Here is a 24355-nt window from a genome sequence, read left to right on the forward strand (position 1 = left end):
ATATTTAGAACAATCGACTTGGAACATCCTGTGCACTCAGATAAAACCGTCAGTGATTTTTAAGGATCGAAAAGATTGAATCTAACCCCTGTTATTTTCATTGTAACGCCCTAGGTCTTGTCATAAGAGAAAGCAGAGCACGAACGTGTCCGAAAGGGAGGAAAAAATTGACCAGGTGATGAGTGGTATGATAACGTAATGGCGAGAACAAGATGACCAACGGATTATCAGAGCTCGGGCACACGACTAAGGGAAACTTTATCGCCGGTTCAACGAAGAGGAGAATGAAGGTAACAGATCTTGATAAGAGAAGGGTCAGCTCATCGTTTTCTCAACTGATTTACAATTAGAAACAATTTCAAATTTGCTAAGAGGTAAATAAAGCAGATATTATTTTATAAATGTATAAACAGGAAGCATCTCTGGAGAGAACGTTGTAGAGATTACTGCAAAAACATTAATCCTCGCAAGGTATGAAATATTTTATCTTCCTGGAAGATGGAAATTCATCGAGGAAAATGTTAACATAAAAACAATGAAAACTTTCATCGAGGGAGCTTTAGAAGGAAACTGTTGATCTGTTGCACGGCTAAGGTTTCTTCCCGAACTATCGATAAATAATAGCTGGAAGTTTTGATGAAAGGGATAGCAATCTCGTTAACGAGTCACTATTCTCATCTTTAGAAAATCAGATTCAGGACGAGAATAACGGGAAAGTTATCTTGATCGATACCAGAATTTGAAGTGGGCAAGAGTTTGAGATCTCCGACGCTTGTGGAACGCTTGTGGAAAGAACGATTGAATGTCGGAACGAGTTCCAAGCGATTTGAAAGAGATTTACCAGACGAAATCGAGGATGAATTCAGCCGTAGACTGGAAATTTCCTTGCGGAAAAGTAGCCGACGACGGTCAAAGGAGCGGTTTATTGAGTTTGCCAAGTTGCCTGCCAACCTGCCGATACTGGGGTCCGCTAATTGCAAAGCCCATTCTAATTAAACCGATACCATGGCCGGAACAGGAAACGCTCTTGGTGCATGGTGCAACAGTCGCCTCTTTGATCTACACCTCAACCAAGGCTTGTTGCTTGCTTTCGTCTCTCTCTCTCTCTCTCTCCCATCTCGAATTTCCATTTTCATATTAACCGTTTGCGGCCTACTTCGTTAGTTTCAATTCATACTGCAATTTCACCGAGATGTACAGATATATAGATAAACGGAATGCTGCGCAGAGGCTACTAACAGCTGGAAGCTTGATGGTTCTCTTCCTAATTTACTGAAAACTTAATAATTTCAGAAGTTAGGGCAATGCCGAGGAAACGATGAGATTCTTTTCTACGTAATTACTTTGTTAATTATTAAATACGCGAAACAGTTAGCTCCAGGCAAACAAGTTATTTACCCTGTACTCCACGTTTAGAAACTTTCGCGTCTTGTGAAAATTTAGTGAACTGCATTGTTTTAAATTTCTGAGTCTTCGAATTCTCTCTGGATTCTTCTGATATTTTTGTTAGAATCTCTATAAGTTCTCGTTTGACTCTACCCAGGATAGCGCATGGGGTTTCAAGTCTTAATTTTTTTAGTAATTTAAGACTTACAGATATTATTCCATAATCTGAACTTTATTTACATAACCATATTTATCATTTTAAGACAGAACATGGAGCAGAGGGAAGTTTGAATATGACATACCATCAAAGAAAGCGGAATTCCGAGTTATTGGTTCGAGAGCAGCTTTTGAACATCCCTTTCAGGAAATCTATGAAAGTTTGGTCTGAAATCTGGATCTGACATTGCCGTTGAACGTTCCAAGGTCTTCCAGAATAGAAACGGATGCTTAAGGCATAATGTCCCGCTCGTATTAATTGGCAAAAGCATTGGACGGATTTGAAACTTTGCAATCTTTGCATTTCAATAAATTTTGATAATTTGAACTGTACGAATGGGAAACATATTAATTTGAAATTCGATTATTTTAGGCATGGAGTCTCAGAAGATTGAGTACACGAAGATTTGGTTTTTTTAAATCATGGTCACTTTGAAGTTTGATTACTTAGAAGGCGTGGTTACTTGGAGGCGTGGTTACTTGGAGACGTGGTTACTTGGAGGCGTGATTACTTGGAGACGTGGTTACTTGGAGGCGTGATTACTTGGAGGCGTGGTTAATTGTAGGCATGGTCATTTGAGAGCTTGGTTACCTAAGGGCGTGGTTACTTGAGGGCGTGGTTACTCGAAGGTGTGGTTACTTGAGGGCGTGGTTACTCGAAGGCGTGGTTACTTCAGTACATGATTACTATGAAGAATGATTACTTAGTGCAGCGATTACTTGAAGTCATGGTTATTTGAAAAAGCAGAGTCACTCAAGAACGTAATTACTCGAAGAAGAGTTTACTTAGAGGCGTGTTCTTGTGGAGGCGTGGTCACTTGGGGTGTGGTTACTTGGGGGAGTGGTCAGTTGTAGGCGTGGTCATTTCAAGAAATTCTTCTTTGGACATACAATTACTTAGATTTTCGTTACTCAAGAATCTAATTACTTCTAAATTTAAGCAAATTTAAAGCATATAGGCACGGTCAGAAAAATTTAATTAAATGTTTGAATTTGATTGCGAACAAAGAATTGTGAAATCAAGGCAAGAAAAAATTAAATTAGATTTAAAGTAAAGGTACGCGTAAGGGATTCCAGCAATCCTACAGGTGGTTGCGGACGAATTCACCTGACCATGGATACTTCAAAGTAAGTTTTCAGATTAGGCGAAGTTTTTTCATCGTACTTGAAATCGACTCTCCTTCATTGTTGAATTGAATTGAAATCCATCGAGGCTTACGAAAACTGCACCGCATCCAACAAAAAGCTAGGTAATTTTCAATGGTAGCAGAAAATTCATAACGCAAGAATTTTCAAAATTCAATTTACTGAGGATTACAGTTTTGGTACATAAAAGATTATTTTTGGAAAGGAATGGAAGCAAATACCGATTCGTTCATGATTATATACAAGAATTGTTATTAATAATTTAATGAGCGAGATGTTGGCATGGAAATCTCTACAACTATAAACAATTTCGAGGAATGCATAAATCCTGGTTGAATTTCATGTTTTTATCCCAAATTGGAGATCGTCGTGATATATGAAAATGACGGGAATTCATCGGGAAAATATTTAGAACCGGTGGGAACGAAGAACGGAGAAAGGAATTAAAGAGCGATGCAAGAGCGTGAATAAATTTCAACGATATGAATTCTCTGCCAGATTAAAAATGGACGACGGAAATAATAATAATCCTCATGTTTTTAATAATCCACCGGTGTTTTTAAGACTAAAAAGAAAAGAGAGTCGAATATCGTACGCAAAATCATACGGTATTTTTATTCGGTTATATTTATTCAAGTAACGAACGAATAGTTAAAAACGAAATTTGTCCAACGATGGCTTCCTCGAAAACGGACGCAAATACAACAAAAATATTGTTCTACATTTTTTATTTACTTTTGCAGCTGGAATTCACTGGTTGCTGATACTTCATGGGGTGCCATCTATATTCGATGATGCGCGAACAGAAAACCTGGCAGTTGCAAACGGCAATTGAATTTTCCGGTTCACCCACCTGACGATATTCCGATTCTCCTTTTTCACCGTGACTCATGACAACCGTTCCACTCCGCCTCGTTATAGAAGCTGCATATTTGCAAGTTACCCGAAACATTCTTCAGGTTCTTTCCTTCATTTTCTATATATTTAACAATTTTCATTCCCCATCTGCCTGAATTATTTCTTCTTTTGCAGAAATATCTGATTTATACAGACGAAGAAACATTTTCTTGGCTTCAATATTCTCGACAAAATGGTTTCTCGAATTTCGATGGAAAATTAAAGACGAGGTCAAGTGGATCAAGTTTCTCGTTAACGAAGCCGGTCATAATTATAAGAGCACTGGTATGTTTCTTGCTTCTAATTTGTTATCGCTTATTAGCGTTGCTATCGATTTATCGACGAGAAAGGACTCTCTTGCAATGTTTCATCCCAGTTTGCATTGGAGCATACTTTTCATTTCATCAAAAGTTGAGTCACGACACAAAAATCAATCGACGTTTCCTCGCCAGTGCGTTTCATTAAATTCCCTCGTTCAGTAATTACAGTCCGGGACTAAGAGCGATTTACGTCAATCATTCGCCTGCCAATCCCTTATAGAGCAATTTGTAATCCCGATTCCGTGATTCTGTCCGTTCGTTCGCAACGTTACATCGTTTACAGTAGTAAAACGTCGAAATGTTTCGTCGAAAAAAACAGCAGTAACTTCTCGGTTCCTTTTTGGAGAGCAGGTTCAAAGCAAATTTGCGTTTCCTACGTGCCTATTGTTACATATTTGAAGTTGTTACTCGACCTTTGAAATCCTGGATACAGTTTTGTGAAAATCCCTGTGCAATTCGAATTTCCGGCTGGGTTTTGTGCAAAAATCCGTTTCGGTGAATATGCTCCATCAAGTTCGAGCTTCTGAATAACGGCGAAAGCTCGACACGTTTTGTGGACAAAAACGCATACAGTACACCTGGTACACGCGTTCTATCTTCGTGTTTATCTTGTTAAAAAACTAAGCTGAAAGCGTAACTCGTTAGTGAATTCGCCTGGTCTTATTGTTCTTGACGAAAGTCGGTCGAGCGATATCCCATCGGAATCAAAAAGTTATTGTTTCTTTTCATGAATTTCCGCAGTTGCGAGCAGTGAAACGAAGTAGTTAGTTGTAATTCATGAGCAGGTAATACAACAGTGTGTGACTCACAATTTCCTGCTGGCTATTCAATCGTTAAAGTATTAGTACTCTTAATTTCACTTTAAGAAGCGAATATCTGGAAAACATTTGTCTTTGAACGCTGCGTCACGTATTGCTACGTTCATTGCTCATAAATATTCCCGAGACGTATAAATCACATTGAAGCCTCGATCGAACCACTTTAATTGCTCGCATTTTTTCAGCGATCGCGTCAGTCAGATGCCCCGTCAGTTTCCCCGGAGCGGATCGTTCTTCGTGGAGAAAATTGAATCAGAAATCGTCGGCAACAAAATGGAGACGGGAAAACCACGACGAGACGAAAGGAACTTTATTGACGCGATATATGGATGACTATACCGGCGACTTCTCCCCGCGGTAATAACCGTATGTTAATGACGGAAGGAAAACAGCAATTTCTTTCGGAGACGGATGCGATCGTTTTGGGGTCGGACCCCTCGTACTTCCCCGTGTCCATGGCGAGACTTTCCCCGAGTCGTCTGGCTTCGCGTACCAACCTCTATAATTTTGTTTCTCCGCTCGTTCCATCGAGATGAGGGAATACATGAATAACAAAGTCGTTCAGCGCTGCTGGGACACGCTCGTGCGCGTACATATGTATGGGTGCGAGATGTTGGAAAGGGTTGCAAATTTTTCCACCTAAAAACGTCATGAATATCTCATACTTATCGACGTACTTTTAATCGTTGATAATTGCCTTTGCAGTCATTGAATTTATGATCTAACAGACAATATCTGTACATTCATGGATAAAATAGAAGACTATGATCATCCACACGCATCTAGCAACATCTCGTATCGATACACCAAAACTTGTACCCATAAGTTTCTTCATAAACTTAAAGTTGTATGTGATTAACTGTTAACTGTGATTAATTGTTAACTGTGATTAACGCTGTTACATTACGACAGCAAAATTCGAGAAATGTAAGTGTGTCCTCGAACCACGTACTATCACGTTCCGCTTGTTTGTCGAAAGAGCTTGCAGAGATGTCCCAGCAATCGGAAATCTGGGGTTCGTGATTTAATCTCGATAAAAAGCGGTGTTATCGTGTGGAAGATTTTTCGATGTAGAAAGTGGCGATCAGCGCGCGATATCAGGAACAGAATCGCCTGCATAATGGAAATTCGGACGAAATATTCATGCGCGGACGTAATAAATCGGTGAACCGTGTTTCCTGGAGCAGGATGTGGAGGCGATATCGCCTGTGGTCGCGGGAGCAGCCGATTGAAACGTATCGCTGGCTAACGAGGCGATTTTCCTAGGAGACATCGATCGACTCGTGAACGGCGGAAATGTTTTCTGAATTGCTGTTTTACACGCGTATTCGGTGCCATAAAATGAATAAACTCGAAGGTACGTGGATCGAACAGCAGGATGATTCAGCTTGTTTCTCGTAACTGATACGTATGGTGTCTTGCAAATATGTAGTTGTAGTTATTCTCAAATTTCTTATAATATTAGAAACACGTGCTGTATGTTTAAAGTGTAGTTAAATATGTTTCTCCATTTATTAACCAATTCGACATTGTAAAAATTGGTAATTGTTATACCCAACTTTGTTAATACCATTCGGGACGTGGTTTTATACGGCTTGATAATTCCTGTAGGAGCACACGGCAGAAAGTTGGAAGACTTTGTCCCCTAGATACTCCGTATAAGAAGCACGTGGTTGAAACAAGTTTGAAAGCTTCTGTGGAAGTCGCTTCGAATCGAAAGAATTTCTTTCCCTCGGTGGAGTAGCGAGAAGGTACACAAAGCCAGGTAAAATATTCAGTTCCCCGGTGACGAGAGTTTCACGAGGAAAAAATTTCATCGCGAGAGAACGTTTTCCCCGGCTTCCAACGAGAGCAGAGTCCAGCAACGCGAAACGCTCGCTGTTTTTCTTCACGAGTGGGTTCTTGAACGTGTCCTGGCCGCCATTAGGCCAACATCGCCGTGCTCCTACGACCTGCCGTAATTGAATTTCCAACTTTCTCCGGCTATTTTCTCCTCTGTTTGCTTGCTCGACCGAGCGTATCCTTCCAGATATATGGTATGTACACTTCGAAGGACCGTCCGTCTCCTTTTTTCCGTCGTAACGAACACGAGGGCATTAGAGCGTCGCCCGTACTTTGGCCAGACCCCCAGTTTGCCCGAACGTGATTAGATTCATTTTTATTGGCAGGGAGAAGTCGAGATACATTGACCATCCCTTGGTCGACCACGAGAAGCACTCTGGGGGATTCGGTGATTGAAACTCCTGATATTAACGCGATATTTTCAGAGCTCAACTTTTATCTACATGATCAATGTTTGTGAATAGACATTGCTGATGACTTTTCGTTTCAGGGGTTCGAGTTTATATTGCAGATTGTAGGAGTAAACTCGTTAATGATTCGTACGGGAATTTAATCTTGTTTGAGAGATTGAAAAAGAAAGCTAATGCCAATTTAGACGGAAGTGTCTCACAGGGAAAAAGCGTTGGTGGATGAATCAGGAATTCGTTTGACGTCTCCATTAATCTCTTCCCCCTTTTTTCGCTTTGTTTATTCCAATTTCTTGTGGCAGGCAATTTTGCAAATTGCCGGCTGGCTACTCCCTTTTGTACTGTCCCCCTTCGGTCAATTAGCTTTCACTCTCGATCGTTGAATCCAGAACCGGGGTTACGATAATAGAGATTGAAGTTTGCGAAGAGCAAACTGTCGCCGGAGCTTATAGAAACATTGATCTTGCCATTTCGAGCAATCTTCGTCTTGCACTCACGTATCAATCGGTCACGTTGCGCGTTTTGAGTTAATCACATTAACAGTGTTTCATGACATCCAGTGTATTCCTCTGTTCACATTGAAGTACATTTTAGCTCATCGATTTGAATGTATCTAGAAATCTATTCACGTAATTCATAACAAGCAATTTACAGATGCCAATCTTCAGTAACTCCACAGCACGTAGTGGTGTAGAGAAGGCTTCCCGAGTAAACTTCTCCGTAAGCGTGGGAACGTTGCCTCATAACGAATTCCTTTTGCGACGAGGTTCTGGCCCCTTTTCGTTCGCACGAACAAGATCGTGCCAACATGACGCGCCACCCGCTTTGACAACTTCCATAAGCTGCCAAAGGTCGTGTTCAAAGGGTGTCACCCGGTACACTAGCCAACAGAAGATGCTACCACTGCTGGAACTGTATGGCACGTTTCAGCTACCGCGATTTAAAATCGTGATCACCCTATTCGACCATCGACAAACATCGTTTCGCTAACCGGCCCATTTATCCTCCCATGAACGTTTTCATGAGGGTCGCTAGGTTTTCCCGTTCCGTACATGTGTTGCGTCTGTTTTGTCCTCGTAGGGACAGAATGGTATGAACTTTTTGCGAGGGAAAAATACGTGGGTACTGATACGTGTTGTTTTTGTGAACGTTGGATGAAAGAGAATATTTCCTGTGCTCTTAAATGAAGTGCTACTATTAATGCTAAATTTCAACATATAATTCTTACTGTTATTAATTATTTAAGAGACTGTTTGCTCAACGGACTAACGAGCTATTCGTACATCCGAGTAAACGTTAATTAATTCGCTCTCGAGACGACGATTTCTGCACTCAGATTTTCATTCATTATCGCTCGAATAAAACATTAATTAAAAGTGTAAAGAAAGTATCTAATCCTCCAATTTATCTTTTACAGGATTTCGAAGTCTAAGGAATAAAGGAAAAGCATTGAATGAAAAATCCTGTTGTCCGAGATCGATCATAGAAGCAGCGAGAAATTCTGTTTTCACGTGTGTCGATAAAGCTCGATGTTGCATCGACTCGATTCACGTGCTTTCAATGTAATAAAAGCTAAATAAATTGCTCGGTAAAGGACGACCGAGGAGCTTGATGGATGAAGACACCGAGCTCGAAGGAAATCCAATAACAACGAACCGTTTTCAAGAGATTTCACAATCGTTCTCGTCTATTCTATGCTCCGCCGTCATCGATCTGTGTTTCTCTTATCTGTTATCAGTGCACGCATATGTTCCGCGTTTTATCTCGACGATCGAACCGCGACAAAACGAGGGAAATGCGTTTCGTTGTAATTTCACGGCGTACTATTTTTTTCCGCGAAACAATCCTCTTACCGAGAGAACTCATTTTTCAACCGGAACACGTTTCCATACGAAATGGTAGAAATCGTTTGAACCGCGACACAACTTTCGGAGCATGCAAATTATCTAGGGATATTTTATTTCCTTTGAAAGAATTTTCGGAAAACGGAATATTTCTGATGCACCGAGGTACTTTTGACGGATTTAAAATGTCGTAATTGCGCTTGGGAAATGTGGTTTAATTACAAAAAAAAATGCGATCATGTCTCCGTGAGTTGGTAAAAGTGCAACAATTTTATCCTTTGACATCGGTAAATCTTCTGGGTAAAGGGATTAATCGAACGAAATACGATCAACAAATGTTACCGGGGTAATGCAGCTCTCCCGTTAATTAGACGTCAAATTCAGCATTCTGTGATTTTAACATCGGTGGAATTCGTTCACTAGTCTCTGTTACGTCGCGTTCGTTAATTACAGTATTCAAGTACTTGGCAGATATTCTACATCCAGTCTGTTCTATATTCTATGATCTAACAGGGGTTTTAACGTATTATCTTATAATTAAATTTCGGCGAGCGATAGAACAATATTATTCGAACCTGCATATTCGAAATAGGTAATGTTAGGTTGACGAGTATGAAACTGAACGTACAGACGTAAACATCGAAATTCATCTTTTATTTGCCGTTTCATTGAAATTTCAATATTGGGTCAATTTAAACGATGCAGCTCCGTGTTTTATTTACAATATCGGTTCGTTACAATCTCCTTATTGGTTTTATGGATTGACCTATTTTGTAGAATTTTTGTAGAAAATTCCCGTAGTTTATGAATATGTATCTGTCGCAGAGACATGGATGATCCAGCTAGCGTATATAAATGATTGTTTCAAGGATATTAAGTTCATGCCCTAATATTTGCATATTTATTCACAGGTGGCAAAGAGTGAAGGACAAGAAGAACGAACCGAAGAATGTCACTTACGTGCTCCATCATGGCTGGATAGTGTGAAGGATAGAGAGCAAAGGCGCCAATCAGATGTGCCAATGAGAATATGAAGCCAGCGATGCAAGCATGTCGCAAGCGAATAGGCAGCAACGCGTATGCCGTGTAGATGAAGAAACAAACGGCCCAGGCTGCGGCTAGCGGGCCACCACTCCGATGTTCTTTGGATCCGAGGGCAAGATGGATGTTCAGCGCCAGCTGGAGGGCCATCAACGTCACCAGGACGATCCCACTGACCCCGGCTAACCAGATCTCATTCATACCTGGTCGCGATATGGTTGCTACCAACACTGAAAATCAATGAATGGATATCGAAGGGTTGATAAAGTAGAGGAAGTGAAGGATGTGCTTAGGAGCGCTTAAAGCAATGGCGGTCATTACTACATAACTCGTTGCATAAATTATTCAGTACATTAAAACAATGAATCAGTAAAATTATAGTAGTGACATCTGTAGTTTTTTTTAATATATTTAGATGTAATCCTTTTTTGGAAAGGAATAGGTACCAGCATAAACCACGATGCAGATGACCAACGTGACTGCCAATGACAGGTTCTCGGGTCTCTCAAGAGTAACGAGAAACTGGCCATTATCCTCCAAAATTAGTCTCAAAATTAAAAGCAGACCCAGAGCGACAGCCAGACCTGCTAGTAGGCCGAGCACGTGCGTTGTGTTGCTTTGATTCATCCGCAGGAAATAGCGTTGGTACAGCATTTCCACCTGAAAGAAAATCATAACGTTGCTTCTGTGAACATTTAGATAAAATGTCTGACTTGAAAGTACTTATCAACTCTAAATATTATAATAATTCTTTACTAAAAATAGTAGTTTGATTAATATCGAAATGCGACCTAAATGGGTCAAGTAAGAGGAGTGGTAGATTGTCGCAATTTTATCCCCGTTGATGGGTTTTGAGTTGATCACGAACCGTCAAAGAGCAGAGAAAATTTGAACAGAGTTTTCGACGGAAAGATATTTGATAGTCCGCTTTCTTACGAAAATTATTCATAACGCGTTGCAGGTTGAACAGAGTGGAGCTAACGCGTTCATTTACATGAAAATAGTGGCAAGGGTGGTACAAACGGTCTGTTGAAAATCCACTGAAACGCGTCAGAGTGCACCGCGTGGCAGAAATGAGATATTATACTACTTTGAACGTTCCTCGAGACGTTGCAATCAACGGAAAACGAGCATCAGCATGTGTTTGCGCAGCAAATGAATTTCTGTGTAAGTACATATACAGTATTCGCATGCATATCGTGCATCGGAGCCGGTAAACTAATTAAAATTAATTTAATCCTCGATTTGCTTGTACCTGTAATTCTATATTCCTATCAGAAATCTGATTATTTTACTTCTTTCAATTCACAGGTACGTGCAGCGATCCCGCGCTACAAAAGAGCTTGTTTATCTATGGCAGCTTAACTTTTTCAATCTCGGTGTCAGAAACTGCTACATCCGTAACAGCGGAGAAGTTGAAAAGTTGAAAAATTGCTGGCCAGCCTCGTACGAGGATTAATTTAGCCGCGGAAAATCAAGCTTGTTCGATCAGAAACGGACGTGGAAGCGAAGAAAACAAAACAGAAGAGATAAAAAGACAGGGAGAGATGCAGTTCGACAGAATTCAAATTGACTTCGAGTCAAGCCCGATTTAATGATCTCTAAAATTAAAGGAACCGAGGAAATGCAGACGACGCCCAGGCGAAACGCTCCGAACCGAAATAAATCACGAGAGTGCTAGGCGGTCGTTGCTTCTTTCACGTTTTCTTCCATTCTTATTAACTTCAGTCTCAATCTTCGAGATAACACGGTTCTACATTCAGTGCTACCTAATTCCAGCTGCAACTACGTCCAATGTTATTTATTTAAATTCTGTAAAAACTATTGCCTAACATTTCCACGGGAATGGCGATATATGAGCTCAAATACAATGCAACGAGTACCAGGAACTCGAGAATCGATCAACCGATAGTTAACTGGTTACAGTCCGATTTTTTTGGCTTTATCGGACAGCGTGCAGCATGGAATTAGCTTGGTCAAGTAGATAATCGAAACAGCACACGTCCAGAGATTATCGGCGGTAATGTTTCCGCGCATATTGAATTTGTTTATTATCACAGATAGGAAATCGCGACCATTTATTGATCACGTTTTAAAGTACCCGTAGTTCAAAGCTATCAAATTACGCTTGATAATCTTTGTGATCCCAGAAACTATATCGTCCTAATATTTATTCATAAAACATTATACAGTTCCGGGGAATACGTGCATCGAAAACAATTTATTTAAAAAAGGGAAAAACTTTAAATTACACGGGCGGAACAAGCTAACTCTTTTTTCCGCGCTGGACATTGACGGTTTTAAAAACAACTCCCAACGAACAGTGTTAAACGGAAAATCAAACTTTTAATGATATCCCTCAAAGCGTTTCGTTGAATAGTTTGTGCGTTCCTACCACGGATTTGTGGGAACGTGTTTAGGAACACCACAAACACCTATGCGAGAATGAAACTAAAGACTCGGAGTTGGAAACTGCTCGCAGCTGGTAGTGCCAGATTTTCGGTTACCTCTCATTTGTACTATTTTCTGTTTTCCATTTAATTCTTATTGTAAACAGTACTACATACCAAATAATTTTTAAATATGTTTCTGAATATGATCTCTTACCTGCAGGTTCGTGAACCGATGCGATGCACACAGCGATTTTAAAAATTGACAGAGGGCACATTTTCTGGGCGGCTGAGTTGTTTGCGGCTGCACGTTCACCTCCTGCGTCGTCTCTACACTATTTCCTATTAGGCCAACGCCGATCTCTGATCCTCTGTTCATCTACACATAGGCATTGGAATATTAAGTATCTAGTTAAATGCAATAATAAGTGTGATATTCACCGTAATGATGGAAGGACGAGGTGCACCGGTGAAGTGCTCGATCACCTCCCAGTTGGACTTCTTCAAGGGCGTGTGTGGTGTCCTGGGTGTGTTCGGTGTGTGAGGTTGAGAAGACGGCGTCGACGACTTGGAACCCGGAGGATCAAGCAACAGCTCGACCTTCGGTTTACCACCATCGTTGTTGCTTACGTGTTGCCTCAAACTGGCCCACCTCCTGGTGCTTCTCACTGATCCACTGACGGACCGAGTCGCCACTTCGCCCTGTTGATCAAACCGTACAAAAACCTAAATAATCTCCATCAAAATTTAATTTACTAAATTGTATGTACCCTGATTACTTCAAGAACTATTACTTTAACAAATACTGATTTTCAGATTCGAACACTGTGCTAGGAGTTCGTGAAAGGAATATTCTGAATGGACTTTCATTGTTATTAAAAGTTAGCAATCGAAACAAGTTCTGAATTCTCGTGCTCCTGACATTTAAAGTGGAATAAACGTGCAACGATTCAATTAAGATTCTTAGAAAAAGAAATTCATTGGGGTGAAGGGTTGATGAAGAATCTAGGACGAAGCCCCAAGTTAAGACGAAGTGAAAGAACCAGGGGTAGACTGAAAGGGTGCGAGACAAGGGCTTCCCCGTCTGATTAGGAAATCGAAATTTAATACGACCGAACGCTTTATCCTTCATCTTTCAGCTTCTCGAAGCTTCTTTCTCGACATTGCTTTGCTTCGATTCTTGAAAAATTGTGAATGAAATATGGAATATTTTTCTAAGTATTAATACTTGCAGATTCATGTAAGAGACCATCATTATTTTTTCAGAAATATTAACTTACTGCTACTGCACCATCATTTAAGTGCTTATTATACATGGAAAATTCCGACATCGTTCTGCAGATTTAAAGCATTTATTTGTTAACAAAAAGTTTGTGAATGAAGCGACTTATAAACGGTTCCGAGTATTGGACTGGTGCAAAGTAAACTTTTAACTGGAACAATATTGACGAGGACCTTTGCAAAATTAACACCGCCAACTCGTGTAACAGTTGAGGAAATTTTCTGACGCGATTAAACTCTTCCAGACTGTTCCTGGAAGACATTTATCGACTTCCAGAGGAAAAAAACAAGAAACCTTTCAGCACCGGGTTAGTCGAACAGGAAGTAAATCCGAGACGAGTAACGAGGTTAAAATAATTTACAAGTATTGCTAATTTCAATTTTACAATGAAGTATTGTTCTCACAGCAGTTTTTGCTAACTTTTAAATGAAGATCTGAAATATTTTGTAGGTATCGTCAGAATAGAAGATCAAGATTTCTTTAAAAGGGGAAGACTTCTTGCTCCGCCGATTCCTTTCTTTATGTCGTCGCTGATGAAACGCAAATATCCGCACGGATTTCTCTCGTCGAGAAATCCGGGACGCGACCCAGAGAAAACACAAATTTCCGGGACTATTTTATAGACAAGAAGTAATTACTCTTAGAAAAAGTAAGAACGGAACTCGTTAAGTTCAGCATTGACGTTCGATAAACTTGCACGAATCTGAAATATCCGAGGAGTGGTATTATCCTGCAATAGATGTTTGTAATTTCTTCGTGTTCTAACACGACGATGCAACGCGGTGACAAACGCTTGGTCACAACTCATCTTTTAATGGGAAGTTGGTCATCGAATGGATTATAATGAAAATTGATTTGATTCTCGCTCTGATTACCGACAGTTGTTCCATTAAACACAGTGCAAACAGTCCAATTAATTCTCTCGAGTCTCGTGGCTCGTTTAATTATTGTAATCCCACTGTCTCGTTACGTAGACGTGGCTAGAAGCTGGTAACAGTATAAGCGAATAATTTTGGAGAATTTCGTTGATACCGTTCCTCAAATATTCTCATTAATTAGCGTCTTATACAAAGTATGAAGTAACAAATTTTATTGTAGGTTTATGAAATTGCTGCGGTCCTACTTTGTTCAACTTTTGACGGAAATTGGAACGGTCCTGATAAAAGACCTTTATCGGCGAAGCCAGTTAAAGTTGAGAACAGTAGCCGAAACATTGCAGTGCCCAGTGAATTCTTCGTTGACGCAGTGCATGGTTCGTGTTGGAAGTCAGATAACGTATCAGTCGTCACACATTTTCAGACGATCTCGCCTGGCCAAATACGTGTCTGTTCTACCGTGTTTCCGCTCCCATCGTTTGTTTCACTTTTTCACGCACTTCTTCCGACACCGAAAAATGCTCTTTTGTTAGCGTTTTACGTAGAATTCATAATGAGGGTGAAGAATGAAATATAATATTTCTTGATCCAATTAAATTACACCGGTGTCTGAAGGTGAAAATATTTTATTAACCGAGTTATCACGAAAACGATGGTAAAATGTTTATCGATTCAGGAGGGTGTGGAAAATGTAAAATATTCCTTCCTTAATACGTTCATTCGATAGTTATGAATAATTCACTGTACGAGGTTAATTGAAGTGGCAAGGCTGTGCTTCTGCTTCCCTTCCGATTTGGGAATCATTCGACCGTGTTTTAATAACATTTCGGCTCAATATTCATTAATTATTCAAAGTTCGAAATCCGATGATCGCGATTTACCGCCATCGCTTTGCCCCGTAATTGCTAATGGTATGTATTTCATAATCGCGTTTATCAACCATTATAAACGAAACGTTCAAGAATACCAAATCACGTTGTTTTAATTATCGGCAATCGCATAGCAAATTGAAAAATTATTACCGACTCAATTTGATAATACAGGTAATCAAGTTAATAAAATATCGAAACCAAAGTAGCTCCGACTTAACAAATATTTTAAATTGTAACCGCAGTTTATTTTTGGATTATTAACGCATGCTTTTAAAAGTACAAATTGACGTCATGCAAACCGTTGAGGGAAAAAAAGGAAAACAATAATATTTGGAGATCAAACAACCGCGTAATTTGTCCGGTGAAACATAGAATTCGGTGAGAGAAGGTAACTGTGAATTTTGCGGTTGACATAGGGTAAATTCGACCGAGCAGCAACGTTAATAATTGCTGGTTGAAATGGAGCGTACCGGAAACACTGTGACAGCTCTGATCCTACTCAGGGATGGTTCAAACATGGCTGAAAATTTTCATTTGAACTCCCCTCTGCTTGTTCTCAACACATACCAGTTAAATCGGTTTTTGTGAATAATTGTCATGCGTGAACAATCGACAGTTTTCTTTTAATTTGTAAGGGATGAATTTACTATGGTATTAATTGTAGATTGCTGCGAAAACTTGTATGTATGTCGTTATGCATTCTATCGTCACGTGTTGCATAACCACATATTGCCATCCCTAAAAGTTTTCCGCTTCTGTCCTCGGTTTAGTCAACAGCAATATAAAGTTCAAATATTACGACTAAACATTCGAGACCTAACGCTGGTTTACGAACAACAAAAGTTAAAGAATCGTTGGAAAATATCGACGTAATACTCCTACTCAAAATATAGTCTTCGAGTGTTAGACTAAGAAACTGTTTCTCACGAAACTTTCTTAATATGAACTTTTCATTCTTACGATTCTTTCATTCTCGCGAGATGAGACGTTCTCTCATTAAAGACGTCAAGGTTCTTTCTCGGGTTGGTAATAAATAAAGATAGAGGAAAATCGATGGAAGTACGAAGGATAGGATCTTTGAAACGGCTATATAAATTACCTGATGACTTCTTCGACTGGCACGAAGGCTAAGCCTGTGGCTCCACTCGTGCTTCGGGAATTCCACCCCGTATTTCTCCATGTCGACCTTTCCTTTCTTCCGGTCGCTCGGTGAAAAGCCCCTTCTCGACCCAGTGGAACACCCTTGTCCGCTATTTCACGCCTCCTCCTGCCAAACAGACGACTAGTTTCAGGCTTCTTCTCGAATTCGAGTTGCCGTAAAACTAGGTGAAATAACGCGGTGTCTAGAATGATATATCTTTGGGTCTTCGCTGTTTTACGCGATGGACCATCAGTTCCAGCAAATTTCCTCATAATACCAAGTGTTACGAAAAACCAGACATAAATTGCTGGATGTTCAGCTCCTTTACATCATAAATTCTTTCTTTGCAGGTGGATGTGGGACTAGGAGTGGAACATCTGGAATGCATTCATCAAGTTGCAACCATACTGAGATCATGGAGAAATGTATGGAGCGAAATTTCTGGGCAAATGTAAACAAGAGTGTATAAGTTTGTTAGTAGACTTGGCAGTGAAGCTATCTGCACCTCCTTTAAATGAGGAACATATGAGAAAGTATGTATAGGTGGATATGATTACGTTTTTTCCATATTATATCTTTTAATAATATATTTAAACTTTGTAGGAATGAATAATGGAGAGTAGTACACAAAGTTGAACCTATGACTTCCATGCTGGCAGTGAAGCTATCTGCACCTCCTTTAAATGAAGAACGTGTGAGAAAGTATGTATAGATGGATATGATTACGTTTTTCCATATTATATCTTTCAATAATATATTTAAACTTTGTAGGAATGAATAATGGAGAGTAGTACACAAAGTTGAACCTATGACTTCTACGTTGGCAGTGAGTTACCTCATCCATTATAGCCAAGAGTTCACCCTTCCAACCTTTAATTGAATCTGAAGTGCTGCTGTCATCACAAGTATGTTAGTAAACACTAACTCAAATTACCAAAATAATAATCAATGACTAAGAACACACTTTTTCTATCATAAAAGTAAAAGGAAATAAAAGGCTTTCAAAGCGACCTCAAAATACATAATCTAAGTTTAATTTTATTTTAGGACAAGGTTCGTCCAAAGTTCGAAGTCGGTTTCGTGTTGCTTAATCGCTCCGTGGTTGAAGTAGAATGAGAAATTGTTTTGTTACGACCGACCGAAGAATTGCAGGGGATTCGAAATTGCTTTTAGCCGACGGTTAATTAAAAACTGACTGAAACTTCTCGCCTGTTGGACGCAGATGAACCGCGTGGTAAGAAGCTAGCCGCCTCGACACCATTTTCCGCGTGAAATTGCAGGCTCGACCGTTACGAAAATCGAGTTCCCTCGCATGTAATATAATCGTTCGCGACGCGGTACGCTTTACACGCGGACACCTGGAAGAGACGCTGGATTTTTCTCTCGATGTTTTCGACGTTTTCCTTTCATCCTCAGCCACGTACTACTACAGCGGGTAATCGAATCGTCTCAGTTTTAAAACTGACGAATCGCTTACGAACCTTTTAAAAGGAAGCTTTGATGTACTTTTCTGAGCTATCGAGAGATAAAACATAAGAAGAGTATTTAAAGTATTGCGATACTGAGATATCTTTTAAAAGATATGTGAATACGAAATTTTAACGTAGCCTCACGTTTTCTCTTAAGTATCGAATCAACTTGTAGATGGCAACAATATTACGGTCACGAAGTTTGGAAGAAGACCAATAAAAGTTTACAGAACTGCCAGCTGTTCGAGAGTGGCCGCAACCGAATTTTCTCAATTTTCTTGCTGAGTCCTCGCGTTTGACGGAAGAGGCGTCGACTGCTTCCACTCGGAAGGACGAACAGCGTAGGAGAACGATTTTGCAGAGTTTTCCATGACCGTCCACTTCCGGAAATTTGCAATGTTCACCGGAAATGGGTCGGCTCGTTTTCCGTGGACGCGCATCCAGGGAAATCCACGAATTTTCAGCGTCCTTTGCACGGATGAAAACAAATTTGCGAGTGCAATTTCACGCGCGATTGCTTCGTACCAGAAGCCGTTTTGCAGGTGCAAAAAACTGACGATAAACGTTTACCTCGGTACTGATCGAAGGAAAAAAGAGTGCATACGGAAAGCGAAAGAGGAAATCATTTTCGGGTCGATGGAAAATGCGTTTCCATCTCTGCCGACCATAAGTAATAGCCGAGAGGAAAGAGCACATAATTCGCTCATCGTGAATCGTGTATTTCGTTCGATTTTTTTTCCCTGTAAAAATGTTGCCCCTAACAGTGTTCGAGTAAGAAGCCTGCGTGAACAGTTATCGTTACTTTCGCTGCTTTATCGCGGCTAATTGGGCCAAACGATAGACATTAAGCTGCAATTATGTTCTAACTAGCTCTCGTTTTACATAATTCCTGGTAAATGATGGTATTGATCTTCTTCACCCTCGAATGCGCTGAACAGCATTGATATCGACGATAACCGGTGCTCTTTCCTTTTTAACTTCTTCGCGAATTTTTCTGATTTATGTAGAGCAGTCTTATTTGAACAAGTTTGACGACACGATGTAATGTCTACATGCCTCTATATATCTGGTGTGTATAGAAATCGATTCGAGGCTAGCGACGGACATTCATTTTTAATAAGGCTTTCCTTTGTACTCGAGTACCGATTACTAAGTAGAGCTTGGTGTAAACTTTACAAAATCCACGTTTCGTTCGGTGATCATATTTTATTCTAGTCATCTGTTCTGACTAAGTTTGATAATATGAAGTAACGAGAAAGCAGACACCCTATATGATCAGATAACAGATGATATATCTGTTAGATAAAACTTAAAACTTACATTCAAGTATCAGTTTGCAAAATATGAGGAACGTACAAACTTCCATTTTGCTGGGTAGAAACCTTTCTGTATTTAAAGTAAGAAATGGCTTTCAGAATGTTTCCAGCAATGATACTTATGAAAGGAAAATATACGAACATCGACGTTACTTCGTCACACGAACTGATTGATGATACATAACTAACAAAACTTCTTTCGTTAATAAGTGTTTCTAATGAAAATGGACCGAGCATCAATGTTATTCCAGGGGAGGGCAGCTGACAAAGAGAAAATTGAAACGCGTCTGGAAAGAGAGCCTTCCATCCATCAAAGGGAACGTCCAAGACGAAATAAAAATAGATACGGAACAAACTTCTCGACTCTCTTACTCCCTGTTTGCTCCTTTTTTCTGGGGATCTTCCAAAGCTGTTGTTGATCTTGAAAAATATTTCAAATGTTTGTCAGCATTAAGCTCTCTGTACAAAGGACTTTCCGGGTCAAAAAGTGTCTGAAAATGAAGCAACACAAATCCTGAATGCGTCACAAAAATATTAGTACAGTTTTTTAACTATTCTGGTAATTTAATTAGTTCTGTGATAAATTTGAATTGGCAAACAGTGACTATATTATTAATTATGAACTTTTATTTACAGTGTACAACATATTGATAAAGATGAGATGAAAGAATTCTCCGTAGACCGGCAACTCCATCAGCTAGGCAGATGATAAAAAAGAAAGGAAAGGATTTTCGATATCGAGTGGTAAAGACGAGTCGTCGCGAAGAGGGTGTTCAAGGGTCATCCAAAGATTCCAATTTGTCCTTCGTCGCTTGCGCATTTCACCGCAGAAAGCAAAAAGAGGCAGCGCGAGGCATTTCGAGAGATCGCGACGATACTCGACCTTTGACCTTTCAACCGCGACAAACGATTCGTTAGAAACGCACCGTCTACCCGCTATTTGCTCATTTAGTCACTTATTTCAAGAGAGGGGACACGTTTAAACTTCTACACGAAAGACTTGTGTCAGCTTTTGTCGACGATTAAACGTACGAGGTCTAATGGATGTCCATTTCGAAATTTGGAGAAATATCTTTCGTTATTGAGAACCCTTAATAAAAACAGTAAATTGAGACAGTTCCACTTCTAAGCAGTAGTGTACACAGTGGAACCAATTGCACAATGTTAACACAGAAAATAGAAATGAAAGAAAGACTGATTTTGAAAATATTAATTGGAGAACGTGGACGATAGGTATCGAGACCCATTTTGTTGGCGACCAATTGCTTCCACACAATCAAGCAATCAGAACCCAGTGCATCGTTGACACACGATTATATAATAAAGATGACAGGGACTGACACACCATACGATTCCCATTACCTTGTCAAGAATCAATGAAAAAATTATAGGAAATTGGCGTAATTATCGCAATCGGGTGAAATGATGTAAAAACGAGAGTCGGCTCTCTGGCATACCCCGATGTAGATGTAAAGTTGTACATGTAGGTGTATGTACGAAATCACAATGCAATCCAGCGATCGATAATGGTTGCGATGCAGGAGAAACCTTACATTCTATGCACGAGCTCTGCTTTTGAAGCTAATCGAACAATATTGCTCCTGCTGTTCAATTTCGGTGCCAATGAAATCAGAGCGATAAAAAAATTGGGAAAATGAGGTACGAAAGAGTTGTACGTGTGAGCCGTTTCTTAAGTAATTTAAGTTCGCGGTAATTGGTAGTTAAAATCGTAGATTGGACCTATAATACTGGGGCTATTAATAACTGGACTTACAGAAGTTTCACCAATAATAATTTGCCTCCTGATAGTCCATTGTACTCGTAATTATTGTACTACTGATGAATCGAATAATTAGATCGATAATAATTAGGCCAGAGGTATTAGCTCCAATATTTGGACCCATAATAGTTAGGCTAACAATAGATCTATTAATGAACTCAGTGGTTAGTCTAACACTGGTGATAAGCTTTATAATTAGTTTCATAGTTTGATCGATAAAGCTGTTAGTTACTTCTGTTCGGTATACATTTCATTTAATTACATTTTTATTTTTCTGTATACTTTTTTCAGACATGAAAGAACGCAATAAACTGACCGAGAGAGGAAAAAAAGGAACACAACTCCGATAGGTTTCAGGTGTTTATTTATTCTCTTTTACGTAACGAATGCCAATTAAAATCGTTAACGTGCTCGCTGTTCGAGTGACAATTAGTGCAGGTACCCGCATATAGTCGAAGAGGATGCGTCTGATTAAAAATGACCTGTTCTACTTGACCGAGAAAAACTATTATCGAGAGGTACATATTTCTGCTTTCCAGTCCTTTGTGAATCTATGATATACGGAACTTTTGTTGTCGTGTTAATAATTCATTCTTCATGAATATAGAAATTGGAAGAAAAAAGATTTCGAGAGCTTCCTTCATCGAGGATACTGGATTCGAGAGGAACAGCTGATAAATTATCGAATACGACTTTGGCTGATCTCCACGGACAAAATACACGTGCACAGAGTTTCTCTCTCGAAGAATTGTCGCATTATACTAAGCCTCGTGAACCTGCAGGAAAAATATATGCCAGTACATGCGCCTCGTGCAGAATCTTCTTTTCCGCACGATAAGAAGCATTTCCTGTTCGCAGCTTAAAACCGGTTCGTTTGCAAGTTCCTGGCCCGATGGATAACGTGCCTCGTCTTTTATTCAAGGAACACGGAAAAGAGTTCCGTCTCACCGATCCAATATACGATAGTTAACGTTTCAACCCTTGTGTTAATAATCCAAATGTCCCTGGATATTTCAGTATCCAAGTATGCAGACACCCCAAAAGCGAATACGACTCGAATATAAAAATGTCTCATGAATCTGGAACGAGTTTGAAATACTTCAACGAAAGTGTCATAAACTGTTTAATGTCACTTGGATTATTCACACAAGGGAGTTCCAAACTTTTTATTTTTAATTAGCCAATCTTTTAGAATGTGACGTAGATCATTTATTATTACCTCGGCTCCAGGTTTCATTAACATTTGAATGTCTCTGCTAACTGAATGTACAGTAGTACTTTTAGCTAAAAATAAGTGTAGGACACCTACGAATCAAACTCTTTTCGTTCGAAATTTTCTCGCGATACATTCCGCATAAAAGATCTGACCATGAACAATGAACAGCTTCGAAATAGATCTCGGTCATCGGAGTTTCGTAATTCAGGGTCGAAAAGCAAAGGAACAGGTGCACGTGACACGGAAGAAAATCTGATCCTTTCGAACACGATGAACACGTGAAAAGCAAAAAAGAAAACGCGCGTCGATTCTATTTTCAGAAACGTTTCGCGATCAAAGCGCTGAACGAAGTGGAGGTTTTTCTGTTCACCATACCTCTGTGTCCTGTTCCCAGATTCTTTGGGGATCAGCTGCTCGTGCAAGTCTTTGAAGCAACCTCTTCTCTAAGGATAAGTAATACTTGTCCTGAGTATCGGTTTATTCTCCGTTTATCCTAAGAAAATATTGCTGAATGAGACCCTTTGGTTGCGTGCTTGGCAAGCCAAATACAATTTTTTTCTTTCTGCTTTTCAAAGAAGGTGGTAAGTTTCAAGAAAAATGGAGGAATAAAAACGGAGTAATACCTTTACCCAGTTATTTATAATGTATTATGTAAATATTGATGAGAACTACTATGATAACAGAGTGAATAATTTTTAGATTTCGATGGCAGAATGAAGATAAAAAGTGCAAGTCCCTCGAGGAACAGGGAGCGTATGTCGCCGACCTTCCGCGCGGATCTTTAGTGTCTATATTAGTACATGAATGGAAGAGTACAGAATGACAGAGCAGTTTCTAAGACACGGCGAATAGATCGAAAGTCTGTCTGTTAAGAAACAGAATATCAAAAGTTTAACAATACGACGACCTTTTGAATACATAATGTGAAGAATACAATTATCGAAATTGCATAAAGATTTCGGTTATTACAGTGCCACTCAAATGTCACAATCTCAGCAGACTGCGTCTTAAATGAGCATCCGCAGTTAGTTAATAAAATTAGAAAAGGAACCTGTCGATCACCTTCCAATAATAGAACAAGGCACGCGTCGTGCCTAACGCTGCCCTAATGCCAGCTGTTATAATCGTAGACATCTGTCATCGACTGCCAATTGCAGTGAAAAAGGAGCTCGTTTCTATTCCGGGTTTGCCTGTTACTAATTGAAACAGTGACGACGAGACTATTACAGTATAACGTAATTCTACGTGTCAAGTAACTGGTTTAATTCACAGTCACATTGTAACGGATGCAGAGCCGAAGCTAGACCTGTGAGGTCTCCAATATATTTTATTCTTCGAAACAGACAACTATGAGATTTTTAAAGTTTATGACTGTGGACGTGTATTGATTTTAAATAGCGATCAGTTTAGCCCTGAACTAATGAACGAACGAGGGCGATTAGCGAACAGACGCGCTAATCAGTGATAAAAGTCTGGCATTCTTACCTCGCATGATGACGAATCTGGGCACGATACTTTCATTCTCGTATTTCTCTGCGTCTTCAAGCTCCTTTTACCACGAGCTTACTGGTATTATCATGTTCTCTGATCAATCTTCCAGGAGGATCTTCCAACCGCTCTTTCATACTTGTTCTCAGCCGCATTACTGACACCTCAAATGTACATCCTCGATCGCTCAAATCTCTTGGCAAACTTTTCACCAGAGTTTCATAAATTTCGATGACTCTCGTATGATGAACAGTTCTAGGTGATCGAAGAGACACTCATCTTCCGCGTTGTGTACAAAGGACACACGCTTTGAACAGGATCGGAAGTGGTCGTTGAAGAAGTTTGTACCATCACTGATCATGTTGAAATCGACGAGGACTTCATAACGTTTTTATCGTTACACTTAATATTGCACACAATGCTATCGTGGTTCATGTCGGAGCTGTAAGACTCAATTGTGGACATCTCTATCGTAAATCACATGGTGGGCAGTATATTGGGAATCATAAATCACGTTGGACAACTTCAGCACGCCCGCAGCTCGGTGAAGTATAAACATGGTAATTACAAATCGGGCTGAGATCTAATAATATTGAATTATGCCAGAAA

The 24355-nt window shown here is 39.8% G+C and overlaps 1 protein-coding gene and 1 long non-coding RNA gene across 4 annotated transcripts in view; one reads left to right on the forward strand and one right to left on the reverse strand.

Moving 5' to 3' along the window:
• The window catches only part of LOC100879845 (adenylate cyclase type 6), a 43619-nt gene extending 19735 nt beyond the window's left edge, over positions 1 to 23884 (reverse strand). Inside the window, exons 1-7 of one of the 3 annotated variants that reach the window (XM_076541005.1) lie at positions 23744 to 23870; positions 22634 to 22751; positions 16436 to 16603; positions 12749 to 13009; positions 12525 to 12686; positions 10364 to 10577; positions 9837 to 10147 (exon numbers count right to left, since the gene is read on the reverse strand). In XM_076541005.1, coding sequence (XP_076397120.1) covers positions 9837 to 10147; positions 10364 to 10577; positions 12525 to 12686; positions 12749 to 13009; positions 16436 to 16516 — 1029 coding nt within the window. In that variant the 5' untranslated portion in view covers positions 16517 to 16603; positions 22634 to 22751; positions 23744 to 23870. Of the gene's footprint in view, positions 1 to 9836; positions 10148 to 10363; positions 10578 to 12524; positions 12687 to 12748; positions 13010 to 16435; positions 16604 to 22633; positions 22752 to 23743 lie in introns of all 3 variants that reach the window. The other 2 variants (XM_076541006.1, XM_012280309.2) reach the window with 2 other exon arrangements.
• On the forward strand, positions 14 to 18093 carry LOC105661879 (uncharacterized). The gene is made up of 12 exons (XR_013040870.1): positions 14 to 290; positions 414 to 3930; positions 4969 to 5140; positions 9788 to 11084; positions 11229 to 13023; positions 13124 to 13952; positions 14022 to 14238; positions 14688 to 14841; positions 16828 to 17010; positions 17081 to 17179; positions 17249 to 17382; positions 17525 to 18093. It is a non-coding gene; the product is annotated as an uncharacterized LOC105661879 (long non-coding RNA).
• Positions 23885 to 24355: the final 471 nt, after the last annotated feature.

Source organism: Megachile rotundata, chromosome 16, assembly GCF_050947335.1.
Source record: "Megachile rotundata isolate GNS110a chromosome 16, iyMegRotu1, whole genome shotgun sequence".
Taxonomy (NCBI): Eukaryota; Metazoa; Arthropoda; class Insecta; order Hymenoptera; family Megachilidae; genus Megachile; species Megachile rotundata.